The sequence below is a fragment of the Psammomys obesus genome, unplaced genomic scaffold, assembly GCF_907164565.1.
Source record: "Psammomys obesus unplaced genomic scaffold, mPsaObe1.curated_primary_1811, whole genome shotgun sequence".
Lineage (NCBI taxonomy): Eukaryota > Metazoa > Chordata > Mammalia > Rodentia > Muridae > Psammomys > Psammomys obesus.
The window spans coordinates 1,381,508-1,397,066 of record NW_026593982.1 but is presented as its reverse complement, the minus strand read 5'-3'; the positions used below and the strand labels follow the sequence as shown (position 1 = coordinate 1,397,066).

At 37.2% G+C, this 15,559-nt stretch overlaps 1 protein-coding gene across 1 annotated transcript in view; it reads left to right on the top strand.

Annotated features, from left to right (window-relative positions):
• Positions 1-15,559, top strand: part of Alms1 (ALMS1 centrosome and basal body associated protein) — a 98,438-nt gene that overhangs the window by 50,617 nt on the left and 32,262 nt on the right. Inside the window, exons 12-14 of the mRNA XM_055617635.1 lie at positions 1,044-1,273; positions 3,005-3,130; positions 11,466-11,612. Coding sequence (XP_055473610.1) covers positions 1,044-1,273; positions 3,005-3,130; positions 11,466-11,612 — 503 coding nt within the window. The remainder of the gene's footprint in view (positions 1-1,043; positions 1,274-3,004; positions 3,131-11,465; positions 11,613-15,559) is intronic.

Genomic DNA, 15,559 nt, shown 5'->3' with positions numbered 1-15,559 from the left:
ACGTGTTCTATAGAATTCTTCATAAGCAAAACTGGCCTTTCCTCCTAAATGTTTGTTTATTCAGTCATTCATTTACTTTGATTTAACATAAATTCCCAATCTTGATTATTCTCTCTCTCTCTCTCTCTCATACTCTCTCTACCCCTCACCTCCTTACCCCCTACACCATTCTCTATTTAGAACTCATGGTTTCACCATTGGCTGGCTCTTTGACCACCTGCCCCTGAGTGGGGAGCAGCCTGACCAGGCCACAGAGGAAGATGGTGCAGCCAATCCTGATGAGATCTGATAGGCTAGGGTCAGATGAAAGGGGAGGAGGACCTCCCCTATCAGTGGACTTTTAGAGGGGCATGGGAGGAGATGAGGGAGGGAGGGTGAGATTGGGAGGGAATAAGGGAGGGGGCTACAGCACGGATACAAAGTGAATAATTAATATAAAAATAAAATTGTAAACAAGCAAAAAAATATAAACCTATTGTGGGAAGAGTTTATTTCATGTTTATCTTTGTGTCCTCTGGGCAATTTAGTAGTATAATTTTTTAGTATTTGTCAAATTAAATATAAATAAATGAATGTGTTAATTTCTACCAAGAAGTACTGTTTTCTCAGTAAAATTATATAATGGTATTATAAATTAAAATTAAAAGTAGATTTTGGGCTGGGTGTTGTTGGTGCATACCTTTAAATTCCAGCATTTGGGAGGCAGACAGATCTCTGAATTAGAGGCCATCCTGGTCTACAGAGTGAGTTCCAGCATAGCTAGGGCTACACATATGCACACACACACACACACACACACACACACACACACACAGAGAAACACACAAACCCTGTCTTAAATAAATATTTTGGAATAAATAATAAGAAACATTCTTGATCACTTTTTAGTGTATATCTAAAGGTATATATCTAACCAAATGAAGGATACTGTGGAAATAGGTTATTATTAACATATGAGAGCACTATGTTTACAGTTGTCTAATTACTTAAATATTTCTTGCCAAAAATATGAGCTGTTTTGTCCTTTTTTTTGATGTCATTAGTTTACAAGAACAGAATAAAGCTCCCTTTCTTACGTCCTCTGGGAAGTTATCGTCTGATGCGGTCACTCAGATAACAACAGAAAGTCCAGGGAAGACCACATTTTCATCTGAAATTTTTATTAATGCTGATGATCATGGACAGGAAGTTCTAGGCCCCGTGGTCCAAAAGTTATCCAAGTTTGCCTCATCATCCTCAGTGCAGCAAATCACAGCTTCTCATGACAAAGATGGTAAGAGAATGTGACTGGGTTTTACATCATTACCCAACTTTTGCGTGTAATTATCTTAGAAAGGTTTCTGTCTTTCTCATCGTTAAACCTAATTGCAATATAATCATTATGCTCCACAATTAGTATATCTAGTTTTTGTTTGTATACCTCTGAAAAGAATAAGATATTCATCTCAATTTTAAATAGAGTTAATGAGATATGGTGGAATTCATGCTACATCTGTCTGACCGTCCTGGAACTCAATCTGTAGACCAAGTTTGTCGACAGAGATCCACCTGTCTCTGCCTTCCGATTTCTGGGATTAAAGGTTTGTACCACCACCTCCCAGCTGGCTGGCTGACTTTTGTCCAGTGATTTTTGTAAAAATACAGTTAGTCAGCTGGAGAGATTAAGTAGGTTCAGCGGTTAAGAGCACTGGCTGTTCTAGCAAAGGTTCTGAGTTCAATTCCAAGGAACCACATGCTGGCTCACAGCCTTCTGTACTGAGATCTGGCGCTCTCTGCTGGCCTGCTGAGGCATAATACTGTATAAATAAATAAAAAGTTAGTATGTAAGAACTATTTTTAAGGCAGGCAATTGAATTATTGGCATTTGGCTCATAGTAATGTGACGTGAGACTTTAATAGTGCATAGTAATGCACAATTAAACACAAAAGTGTTTTTATTGTTGTTTGTTTGTTTTTCGATGCAGGGTTTCTCTGTGTAACAAGCCCTAGCTGTCCTGGACTTGCTTTGTAGACCAGGCTGGCTTTGAATTCACAGAGATCTCCCTGCCTCTGCCTCTCAAGTGCTGGGATTAAAGGCATGTGCCACCATGCCCAGCCTGAGTATTTCTTGCTTATGCAATAACTACCTGTTATTCAGATTGATCACCAATCTTACTGCACATGCTGTGCACCCCCACACATGCGAACATGAACATACACATGTATACATAAGCACAGGCACACACACATGAAGAGAAAAAAAATCTGTATGGGTGCTGGTGATCTAGCTCAGCAATAGTGTCTGTGTAAGCCTAACATGCACCAGGTCCTAGACGCATCCATGGCACTACCAAATATATATACATTTACACATACTCACATACAGGTATGTATGTATTTTCAGCAGTTTAAAATAACAGGAATTTCCTTCACATCTCAGGCTTGTTAGCTGGTTGGAAGCTTGGCAGAGTTTGGCTCAGGTGGCAAAAGTAGTCTAGGTGTGCCTCCAAGGTCCTGTCCCTGAGATCCAGGCTATGGGGCACTTGCTGTCTTGCCTTAGAATATGCTGCTTTCAGGACTGTGGCAGAAGCACAGGAAGGGAGACCCAACTGAGAAAAAAATGTTAAACCTACATCTATGTCAGAGGTCTCTGCATGAACAGGGTAAAATTAATATTGTTGTAAGACAGAAAATCTGAATTCTACCTTTACTGATTTATGATAATGAGTATGTAAACAGAAGAATACCATGGATAGGGTCTATATTAAACTGATGGTCTTTGAATAGGCAGACCTTGTCTTTTTTACTTGGAGATATGTATTTTGATGTATACCTTATAACTTGTTAAAATACGAGATAATTTGCTTGTATAGTTTAATTAGCTGTGCTATGTATCTCCCATCTCTAGAATTCTGGCTCCTGTTGAAAGCAAAGATGAATTTATGTTTAGTTCATTCACGGGTACTTGGTATGTGTTTGGAGAGTGAGTGTTTTCTTACTAACAGTTCTGATCTTTACTCCTCAGTCCAGCCTCAAGTGTTGCCATATAAGCCATCTGATACTTCGAGGATGTACTATGTTCAACAATTAGAAACAGTTCCTTCATATTTGGATTCCAAATCAGATACCACTGTTGAGAGCTCACATTCAGGTATTACGCAAACATTATTCAAGATTTTATTTTTAGAAATACTGTTGGCTGGTTGATTTTAGTGAAATATGGAGGTTTTCATGCCTTAACCGACCTCTGATTCATAATAAGTGAGTTGTATGAAACTTTGTTTAAGAGAAAAAGAGAAGGCTAAAATGAAGTTAGCAGTGGCTTAGAGCCCCTTTGTAATAAGCACAGAGCCAAGGACTTCAAGATTTCATGACGTATGTTGTTTAAGGCAGCCCAGTATTCAGACAGTCATTAGCTCGCCAGTGTGCTGATCAAATACTTTGATGTTTAAGGCAGCCCAGTGTTCAGACAGGCATTAGCTCACCAGTATGCTGGTCAAATACTTTGATGGCCATGCACAAGTGTGGTCTTTACAGCCCGGGCTCAGGAGTTACTAAACAATCTTCTGAGATCTTTTGAGGTGGGAGTAGAATCTGACTAATAATTGCTGTATTATATTATTTAAGTGTTCAAATTTGCTACAAACATTATAAAGGAAAAATACAAGATAAAGTATGTTCCATACATAGGAAAAAAGTGCCTGAGGAATCCCAGAAGTTGTACTTACTGGACAAATACTTAGCTATTTAAAATATATTCAGTGATCTAAATGAAACAACTTATGAAGAACTAAAGGAAAAGTATGGGAATATTGTCTTCCCAGACAGAGAATGTTATAAATAGAAAGAAATTATAAGAAGGGGCCATGTTACAATTCTGGACTTGAAAAGCATAGTTGGAAAACTTATTTTTCTAGAGGAGCTCAACAGAAGACAGGCAGAAGAAATAAAGAACCTAAAGAAAGTCCAGGGAGATGACTTAGTGGAAGAACCAGAAAAGAAAAGAAGAAATAAATCTCAGCGTTCTATTGGATGCCATTAATTTACCAATATGTACACAATGGAGGAAGCAACGTGTAATAGAAATGATGTGCCTTCTTAGTAAGAAGGCACTTAGAAATGAAGGAAAGCGTTTTGCTGAAGCATATGGCTAACTGAGGCTAAAATCCAAGAGTTGTCATTGAATAGTATATTTTATTTATTAACGTATGTACACTTTAGACTAGTCTACTGATAGTCATGCTTAATAAGTATTTTTCAGGTCCCTGCCCCAGGTTACACTTAAAACAGTTTGAATAGAGATAGGAGACTGCAATCTGGTCATTTAGGCAGATATTTATACAGCAAAGTTATTACATACTTCCAGAACTATCTTAAGTACACCAGTGTTCTTTTTTCAAATAGTTGTCACCCAGAATTATCTTGTCCACATGGCAGAATTATGTCTTTCCTTTTAAGAGCACAGGGGACTTAACAGCAGAACTGGACTGGTCCCCTTGAGCTTCTCTTTAGAGCAGAGGTTCTCAACCTTCCTAGTGCTATGACCTTTTTTAATACAGTTTCCCATCTTGTGGTGACCCCAACCATAAAATTATTTTTGCTGCTATTTTATAACTGTAATTTTGCTACTGTTATGAATTGTAGTGTAATATTTTTGGAGATAGAGGTTTGCCAAAGGAGTTGAGACTCATAGGTTAAGAACCCTTTGCTTTAGAGGCAAGTCTTTGTTATGAATGGCTGGTCTATACTAATGAATAAACATTTGTATCCTAGCCTCCTAAATATTGCTTATCTCAAAGACCTGGTTAGCACACTTGTAATCTCCAAAATGTTATTTTGGAGGCTAAATTCCACTTGTATAACTCTTGTTTTGAGACAGGGTTTTTCTGTGTAGCCTTGGCTTTCCTAAACTCACTTTATAGACCTGGCTGCCCTTGAACTCATAGTGGCTCGCCTGCCTCTGCTTTCTGAGTGCTGGTATTAAAGGTGTTTGCCACCATCGCCTGACTCTACTTGTATATAACTCAAGAAAATCTATTAGTAAGTCCTTTATAATACCAATCCTATCAGTTTCAGTTTCTTCTAAATCAAAAGGAAAAGAGAGAAGAAGAGTAAAAGAATATTTAAACATGTAATGATGCCAAATTTCTTAAATTTGGTGACAACTGAAAAACTTAAAAGAGCTCCGAGGAGAAACACAGGACAGCATGTAGATGTGTACTAGTCAAACTTTCAAAAGCCGCGACAGAGAGGTTTGAAAGTATTCAGAGAGAAGTAACTCCTTACGGCTTGTCTTCTTACCAAGATTCAACAGATAATATCCAGAAATCCTGAGCTCAGGAGGAAATGGAATGACTTCCTCAAAGAGTTGATAGATAGGGGGTAGAGGGAGGAAGGGACGAACAGACAACAAACCTTAAAAAAACAAAACAAACAAAAAACAGACAGCAGGAAAACTCCACACTTCAACCAAGATTCAATATCCAGCAAAACTACTCTGTAAAACAAAGTCTACACAGGAGTGATTTAAATTTTTTATAACATTCGCATTTACCCAATTACTTATTATAAATTAAAGTGCAAATGGTAATTCCTAAGACAGCTCTAAGAAACTAATAAATGCACAGTAAAAGAAAATTTAGTATTAAAAGGCAATAGTGTATATATATATATATTTATATATATATATATATTTTTTTTTTAAACACAAAAGAATGCTAGGAGATAAATCAAGGAACAGACCTAGACATAAAGATTTATTAAACAGGAAAAATGGTAGACTTAAGTTCCACATTATCCATAATTAAATATTAGTGAGTTAAACCATAAGACAGGTATGAGTAGATAAGACATGATCCAACTGTGGTTTGTCTACAGAATGCTCATTTTAAATTCAGAAACAAATAGGAGAAAAGTAAGAAGATGGGAAAAATTATGCCGTGGAGTAGCTGTAAAAATAATAAATGAAGTGGACCTTAATAAAGGCTGCTTCTAAAAGGCAAAGACACTTTATACTTAAAAAAGGATCAGTAGTCCAAGAAATAACATGTATGTACCTAACATTATGAGAAAATGTCAGATTAAAAAAAAAAAACTAACATAATTGAAGGGAGGAGTGAATACATTAAGTTCTTCATAATCATACAACTTTGTTATATGAATAATATCTCAATTAAATTTCCTTTTGGTTTTTGAGACAGGGTTTCTCCATATAGCCTTGGCTGTTCTGGAACTTACTCTGTAGACCAGTCTATCCTCAAACTCCAAAAGATCCACCTGCCTCTGCCTCCCAAATGCTGTGATTAAAGGCATTACCTGGCTATTTTTTTTCTAATACGTATGAGTGGTGTATGCCTTTAATCCCAGCACTTGGGAGGCAAAGGCAGGCAAGGCCAGCCTGGTCTACAGAGTTCCAGGCCATCCAGGGTTACACAGAGAAACCCTGTCTTGAAAAACAAAACTAAAACTAAAAAGCAAACCAAAAGCAAACATTTGTATGAGTGTTTTGCCTACATGTGTGCACCCATACACACGAATGTGCCTGAGTGTGTTTGGGTGCATGGATGTGTGAGGAGGCCATAAGAGAGTCCCCTAAAACTGGATTTAGGTATGATTGGGAGCCTCCATGTGATGTTGGGAATCTAACCCAGGTCCTCTGCAAGAGTGACAAGTGCTTTACCACTGAACCATCTTTCCAGCCCAGTATCTCAAATTTTTAAAAGCAGGGGTCAGGAATGAATAAAAGAAAAACTTCCTAAAAATTTAAAGATTTAATTTCACATTTAAAATAAAATTTTTAAATAAACAAAGGGTTAAAATTACCATGAAAGAAATTGAAATGGTGATGTGGTCAACTTGAAACTGTCTAAAAACACAAAAAAGGAAAAACAAAATTGGAACATGAGGAAATAAGATCCATTAGAAACACTGTTACCACCAAACCAGGAAGTTTGTTGTAGACAGCACAGTAATGTGAGCAAAAGTAATACTCGAGGCCTAATTGGACCTTGAGCTTGCTTGGAGGTCCAGCAGGGGAGCGCAGCTACTCTCTGCCCTTGACCGAAGACCCGGTCCTCCTCTATTCAGGGAAGGTCATCCTGAGGGTGCAGCTTGGGAGGGACACACATGGAGTGGTGAGGGAGGAAGGGGACACCTGCCTAGCCAGCCAGACCAGTAGAATTGACCCTGTTCATCAATAGGGTGACAGATGTCACAACCAGATTGCTCTCACATCCTCAAGGCCTAATTGGAAAATTTTTTTTCTTTCTTAAAAAAACGAATCAAAAGAACATACTATGTAGATTGAAACATCTGTTATAATCTTAACCAAAATCAATAGCAAGAGACTGAAGTGTTACATATTTTAGCCTAAAAATCTTGTAATATGTAAGTTGTTACGGGTTTAGGAATAGCTGCACAGTGACTACTAGAACACCAGACTCAGATTGATGAAGCTTATTGAATGCTAAACAAAGACTGGTCAGTGGTACAATCTGGGAGACTGTGACACCATTCCATTTCTAAGGTATGTTTTCTATAAGAAAAATCGTAACTTGCTAACAACCAAGTAACCAGGTGGGAAGCAAGGGGGTGGGGCAGCCTTACATCATTTTGACTAGCTAAACATCATTGATTTTGTTTCAAGTACATTATATCTAGGTAGCTTGGCAAAACACTTTAAGCTGACTGGCTTGGGGACTTTGCAGTTCCTCATTGTTCCAGGAGAAAGATGCATAACAGGGTTTTGTGGTTTTGTTTAAGTAGAACATATATTATTAATTCAAATAGAACAATCTACAAATATTGAATTGTAAGTAAAAGGCTGCTGTGGAAAACAGCATGGCAGTTTTTCAGAACTCTAAACACTTTACCATATGTTCAAGCAATTCTGCTTATAAGTATATCCTTCAAAAAAATAAAGAAAACTGGATCTCAAAGAATCACCTATGTGTACCCATGCTTACAGAGCCAAAAGGTAGATCCCATATGTCAGTCACCATGAGTGGATGGACATTGTAGGGTGTACTTAGAGTGTTACTTGGCGTTTGTAAAGCAATGGCATTCTGATACATGCTGTGTTATTTGTTCTTGTATTAGTGAATATTAAACCTGTGAACATGTTCCAGTCAGATGCCATGCTATGTATAGCACTTAACAGGTGTGCACAAAAGCCCTTGGTTTAATTCCTGAACTTCTGAGCTATGTACCCACCTTGGTTTTCTTTTTAACTTTTTATTTTCAGATAGTATCTCACTGAGTTGCTTAAGCTGGCTTTGAACTTAGTCTATAGCCAGGCAGTCTTTAAACTTGTGACCCTCTTGCCTTAGCCTCCCAAGTAGCCTTAATGAGAAGTCTGAGTTGCTTCTGGGTTGTTTTAAAATGTTCATAGTTTCTACAAATTTAGCTCAAAGACTGAATACAAAATAATCTTACAAATCAGGCTTTTACAAAATAATCACAAATGAGTCAACAGTCTACAGCATCACTTTGAAAGCATGGAAGAACAGTTGGTTTCTATAAGCTGGAACAAGGAAAGCAGATTGCTGAGCATGTTACTTTACTTGTAAGGGTTAAAGAAGAGCCTTGTTTTGTTCCCCTCCTTAGGCTGACTTGACTCTTTTCAACTGGTTGGTGAAAATCTGTTATTTTGAAAGCTGGTCTCTTCAGGATCCTGCTTTTTTAAGTTTCAATTTGCTTGCATGTCACTTTGCACAAGTGATTCCATTTTGGTCTGCTCTGCTGAGTCCTAGTAAAGGAACTAGCAGGAAGAAAGCAGGATAGTGGATAAATACGGTTGACAATAGGTCATACAGTAGCTTGTAAGCAATTTAAAAGCATTTGTGTTTTGCTGTTAGTAGGCACCTTTGGTTTGATTTATGTTTGTAAATTTTATCCTTGTTTTTATAGAGAGAAATAACTGGTAGGTGGAGATTCAGAGTCAAAATGTTAGTGGAGACTTCAGTTAGTTAGAAAGCTTTGCAGTGGGGCTGGAGAGATGGGTCAGAGGTTAAGAGCACTGGCTATTCTTCCAGAAGTCTGGAGGTCAGTTCCCAGCAACCACATGGTGGCTCACAACCATCTAGAATGAGATCTGGTGCCCTCTTCTGGCACACAGGCATACATAATAAATAAATAAATCTTTTAAAAAAAGAAAGCTTTGCAGTACTCAGTACCAGAAAAGGCAACCTCTAGGACTGAATTGACATCACAGAGCTGGAGTATGTAGACAAAGGGAACTGAGTTTTAGAAAATACTTCCTCTAGACTTGGTGTTAGCATGCTGCAAGTATAGGATAAAACGATGGGGAAAAATGATTTCTAGTTTTCCACAAAGAACAACTGGGTAAGTAGGAATGCTATTGATTAAGGTGGAGATTGAGGAAGAAGTACATTTGGGGAAGATGATATAAGTATCTTCTTTGGGCATGTGGTTAAAGAGATCTTCTAATATATGTATACAGCCACATAGAGATGGCAAATGGGACCACAGGAAGTGATACTACTTGCATTGTAGATGAATGCTTTTATGAAGAAACATAGATGAACACAAAGGGTCCCACTCTCTAGTTACTGTCCTGGAAGAAGTATGTTAACTGTTTCTGTCCCAGAGACAAATCTACACCCCGATGTATTCCAAAACTGCACAGATGTTGAAAAATAAGCGATGCTCTCCATTGTATGCACAGCTGCTGCAGCTGCCTCTCAGCTCTGCTGGCATTCATTCTCTTGCTCATCTGCTGCAACTGTTAGAAATTATCTGTTCTTCTCAATCCAACTGACATGTTACCATTCTTGGGGAAAAAAGGATAGTGGGCTGATTGTTTATGTTGTTGCTCCTGACACGTGCTCTGGTATATAGGAGGATTGGTGAGAATGACCAACAATTAGAGTGGGGTTGAGCCACAGTATAGTAACTGATATAAAGAAGGGACAGGATGTTAATTTTCATTAAAATGGCATAACTACCTGTATCCTTTACTGCTAGAATTTGAAGCATAAAAGAAAGCTCTTGGCCAGTGATAAGTATTCAGTATGTGTGTGTGTGTGTATGTATGTAGTTATGTATTTCTGGAATTTACTGTGAAAACTAGGCTGACCTCGAACTCAGATTTGCCTGTCTCTGTCTCTCAAGTGCTGGAATTAAAGGCATATGTTGCTAGGGTTTTAAGCATTTATTTTTCACAAGCCATTCCTTGGTAGTTACAGTATACCTAGGAAGAATAAAGGTGGGGTTCTAGAGGAACTCTAGCACTGGAGACTTGGTAGAATAAAGGATAATAGGACTGGCCAGAGAGTTAAGAGGCGGGAACAGAAAACGATAACCATGTAAGCTGAGAAGATCCAGGTCATCTGTAGACTTGAGCCAAAAGACTCGACAGGAAACTTGTAGGCTTGTAGGCTGTTCTGAGAACCCTTTGTGGCTTATTCATACGGCATTGGGTTGATGAGCCTGGTGCTTTGTCAGCACTTACTGTCAGATACATAGTGTTGCTATCACAGATATGTTAATTACACCGTAATTAGGAGCCCAGGAAATATACAAAGTGTGGCCTCCGAGGGTAGAAAGACAAACCATTTCAAAGGGTTCTGTAGTTAACTATAAGCCATACTTACTACAGGCCTTTATATGTCCAGAAATGTTTTTTGCCTATCAGATAGGACATGTATAACAGATCATTTCTCTTGCTAGTATATATAGGAATGTTGAAATACATTTAAAAGAAAGTTTAATTCTTTCAAATCCTTGTCACATAAATTACTTCTTTTAGTTTTCTCTATTTTTTTAATTTCTTTTTTTAATTTTATGGTTCTAGGGATTGAACTCAGGACCTCACATAGACTAGGCATATATATGCTCTTACCTCTGTTTTGTATTGTTAGACAAATCTTCCTTAGTCAAAACTTATGAATTACTTCATGATTAAAAATAATCTTCATTGATACTACATTTCATGTACAGAAAAACTTATGGTCTTGGATTAGGATTTCATATGCTGCTATGTTTAAATAAATAACTGTTCTTACTGTATCCTGTTGTCCAGCCTGACCACAGTGTGTATTATTCATATACTTGCCTTCATGTGTGTTTGTATAGTAACTGCTATCTAATGTGTCTTTTGTGTCTTTGTATCCATACCAGAAAATATCCCCAATCATTTTCCTTTTCAAAAGTTTTCCTGAGCTGGCAGTAGTCCCATGAACTAATCGCTGTTTCACTTTTTGTGTCAGGTCTTCGGTCATTTGCTTCCTTGCCATTTTGTGAGTTCAAAATGGCAAGGAAGCTGTTTGTTGTAATGTAATTGTAATTTTGCCATTTATTCTACCTGTGTCTGAGTTTCAGTTTGACTGACTCCTTCTAATTAGCCTGCAGCATTCCAGAATTGTCATGGTGCTCTTTTCATAGCAGTGGTCTAAGGGAAGAAAAAGTCTTTCTTGTCTTCAAGACTATTTTAGTGTTAATTGTAGTATTTTCTCATTTTCCTGTAGGGTCCAATGATGCTGTTGCCCCAGACTTTCCACCTCAAGTGCTAGGCACAAGAGATGATGACCTCTCCGGCACTGTGAACATTAGACACACAGAAGGGATCTATAGCAAGAGGACTGCAGCAAAGGGGAAGACTCCCTCTCAGAAAGGTAACAAGGGACAGTGCGTGTTTTGCAATGTGTTTCTTGAATCTTTTTATTTGAAGTGGGAATATTGTTTTATTAACTTTCTAGTTTGTTATGGAAACCTACGCCTTACCACTACACAGGAAAGTAAAATGCTAGAATATTTAAAGTGCTTCAGAGGGATTGTAAACTTCATTTTCAACATAAATAAAGTGCATTCCAGCTGTTGAAACAAAACACAAAATCAAGCTTATTTTGGCCACTAAATATTAGAAAACCTTGATTAAAATTCTCATGAATTTATCTCGGTCAGACATTGCAGAGTGGCATTTCAGGCAAGATTTGATAAAGAATCAACAGTTAACATGTTTGAATTTTTATTTTGCTACCAATGTGTGAAAATTCAATTTTGGGCTCATTGGGGGAAAAAAAATCAGAATATCTGATTGTCCTTAGCTCACATTCCTCGTGACAGTAGTCACCTTCAGCCAAGCCCTGGCTCCTGCCTGCAGATAGCACATACTTTTTCCTGTTCCCTGCAGTCCCCATCCCACTCACACATCTGGGCTGTCTGCTCAAAGTGCTGAGTTTTCAGTTTTTTCTCTAGACAGAAGACAGCCATTTTCTAAAAGTACAATATATTTAAAATTGCAGGAAGATCACTAGTTCCAGCAAGACGCTGTTCCAAAACACCCAAACCAAAACATAGAAGCATAGATTAATAGGTAAGTAGATGGACAGATAGCTAGATCTTCTATAAGAAAATAGAGGAGTATGCCTTCCTTAGAAAAGGAATTTCTCTTCTCTTCTCTTCTCTTCTCTTCTCTTCTCTTCTCTTCTCTTCTCTTCTCTTCTCTTCTCCTCTCTTCTCTCTTCTCTCTTCTCTCTTCTCTCTTTTTCTTTTCTTGACAGGGTTTCTCTGTGTACCCTTGGCGGTCTTGATCTCACAAAGATCCGCCTGCCTCTGCCTCTCTGAGTGCTGGGATTAAAAGCATGTGCCACCATTCCTGGCTCAGAAAAGGAAAATTTTCATTAAACTGGATTCCTCTCCCCAAAACAAAACATTCAATTCAATAGAAATTGGGCAAAGGAATTGAAGTTATTCTCTAAAAGAGAGTATGTAATACTAAATAGTTATATATAAAATTTTTTATTTTGTTGATAATCTGGGAATGCAAATTAAAACAGCAGTAGCTTTTTGCTTTTTCCTCTGCCTCCTGAATGCTGAGACTAAAGGTGTGTGCCACCACGCCCAGCCTCAGCAGTAGCTTTCTATACTTATTAGAATGGCTGAAAGAAAAATGCTATGACGTTAAGAGTGGAGAATAAAAACTCATTCACTGCCAGTGGAAAGTGTAAATTAATATCTTGACTGCGTGTATGTTGCTGGGTTTTGAATCTAGGGCTTCACATAGTCTTAAACATACACGGTACCACTGAGCTATACCCTTAGTCCTACACATATTCTTTAAGCCATATTTGTAATAGTTCCAAACTAAAAACCACCAAAGTGTTCAATATTTGTTTAGTAAAATAGATAACTTTTAATATTAATATTATTGAATACTTGCTAGCACAGAGAAAAGTGAATGAATATATATATGTAATAAACTTTACAAACATAGTGAAGCAAAGAAAGGAAAACTCATGTTGTATTATCCATTTATACAAAATTCAAACATCCCTGATGAATTTGTTGTATTTAAAATTGGGAATTAATCTGGTTTCTTTTCAGATTGTATAAATCTTAAAATCAAATGTTGGAGGAAATGGGAAGGAAGAATAAAGGATCTATGTACACTTCTATTCAGATTTTATTTCTTGATGTGGAAAAGGCAATAATTAGTAATAACTCCTGCATTTTTATGCAAATGTTTTCTAGGACAGTAAAATCTTTAAGAACATATGCAAAAGATTGGGCTAGTAGAAATGGGCTGAAAGTACATGAAATACTACCGTAGAGAAAATTCTTAAATTACATTGAAATTTATTAAGAACAGCCATGGTGGCACATGCCTTTAATCCCAGGCCTCGAGAGGCAGAGTCAGGTGGATCTTTGTGAGTTTGAGGCCAGCCTGGTCTACAGAGTGACTTCCAGGACAGCCAGGGCTACACAGAGAAACACTCTCAAAAAAAAAAAAAAAGACTAAAATCAACAAATAAGAAATTTATTAAGAAAACCTAGATAATTTGAGAATTGTATAATATTAATAATTGAGTTGTCAATTGTCATTAAATTAATCTCTGAATGCATAAGAGAGCTTGCTGTACCAGCCATCAAAACTGTATAGGTTGTTTGTTAAATATTATTTATAAAGGATTAAACAGAAATGTAGGAGATAGCCATATTGGTAAGACTTTAGGGGTATAGAGTTTGACATTTCTAGAAGACGTCATCAGCAGACTTCTGATCCTCTTCCTCTTACAGTCCTTCTAATCCATTTGTTGTGATCCCTGACCTTTTGGTGCAGGAGTTGAATTGTAGATGGATCAGTTATAGCTTTCTTATAATGGTCTCTGTCATAAAGAGAAGTTTTCTTTATGAGGGGTAAAAACTATATGTACCAATGGGTATAATAAAGACAATAAAAATAGCCATACTCACATGGAAGGAAAGCTTATAAGGAGGCCTCAACCCTAGACAAAGAACTACAGGCAACTAAGGAATGTTGAGAGCTGGAGAAATAGTGTTCAACAGAGAAGAGAACACCAATTGGTTTTCCAGTACCAAATGGTAATCCCTGAAAACATACACATACAAGTAACATAAGACTGAGTAGGTTATATTTATGTATTTAGGTATACATACACACCCATACCCATACACACACTCTACTTCCCAGGAGGGGGTTTGGAGAGGGAAAGGGAAGGGAGAAATGTTGTAATTATATTATAATCTCAAAAGATTTTTGTAAAAATAAAAAACGTAGCAGAATGTGACTTAGAAACAAACTTAATATGGAAACTTATGAGGGATGGTGTGCCAATCCATGAAGTTTGAGAATGAGCATCAATAGTGTTATATATCAATAGTTCGGTGTTATCCGATAATTGATAACATGTAAGAAAAATCAGATAAATCCTGACTTCACACTGTACAAAAAATGTATAACAGCCATACGTGATTTAAAAAAAAAAAAAAGAAAACTTTTAAAATTTACATACGTTTATGACCGAGAAATAGTTCAGAATTTCATCCTTTCTTTGAGACAAGGTTTCATACAGACTGCGCTAATTTTGAATCTGCTCTGTAGCTCAGTGTAGCCTCCACCTTCTGATAGTCTTGCCTTCAACTCTACCACCAGGCATCACAGACACATGCCACAATTCCCAGTTCGTGTTGTACTGGAGGTCAAGCCCAAGAAATGCGTGCTGCTAGGCAAACACTCCAGCAACTGAGCTGTGTCTCCAATCCAAGATTTCATAAGCAAGTCACATGAAAGATAGATCCAAAGGGGAAAATGAAGTTATTAACTATGAAAAGCTTGGTACCTAAAAGATACAAACTATTAAATGACAAGACATAGATTGGAAACAAGATATTTTCAGTTTGTAAAAATCAATGGGAAATGTTACAGGAATGCTCACTCTTCTGCTTTTTGGTATAAAAAATAAAACAGAAATAGTCATATGTTGATCAGTAGATGAGTTCAAACAAAAGAATATTGTATATATTGTTAGACTCACAATATGGCTAAATCTCAGTCATTGAATGAGAAGCTATGCTCTTAAAGATACAGCATTGTATCTTTTATGTAAGAGACATTTAAGATAAGATTGTAAATTATTAGTGGAGATTACTAAAATTCTTTCTGTTGTTTAATATTACTGCAGTGCTATGAAAAGACTGAGAGAAACTCAAGTTCAGTATACAAGCTGCTACTAAGAAGGAGAATAGCATCAGGGAACCATGTCTATAATGTTTTATTTTAAGCCAAGTTGTCAGTACATTGTTAGGCTCCTAGTGTGCC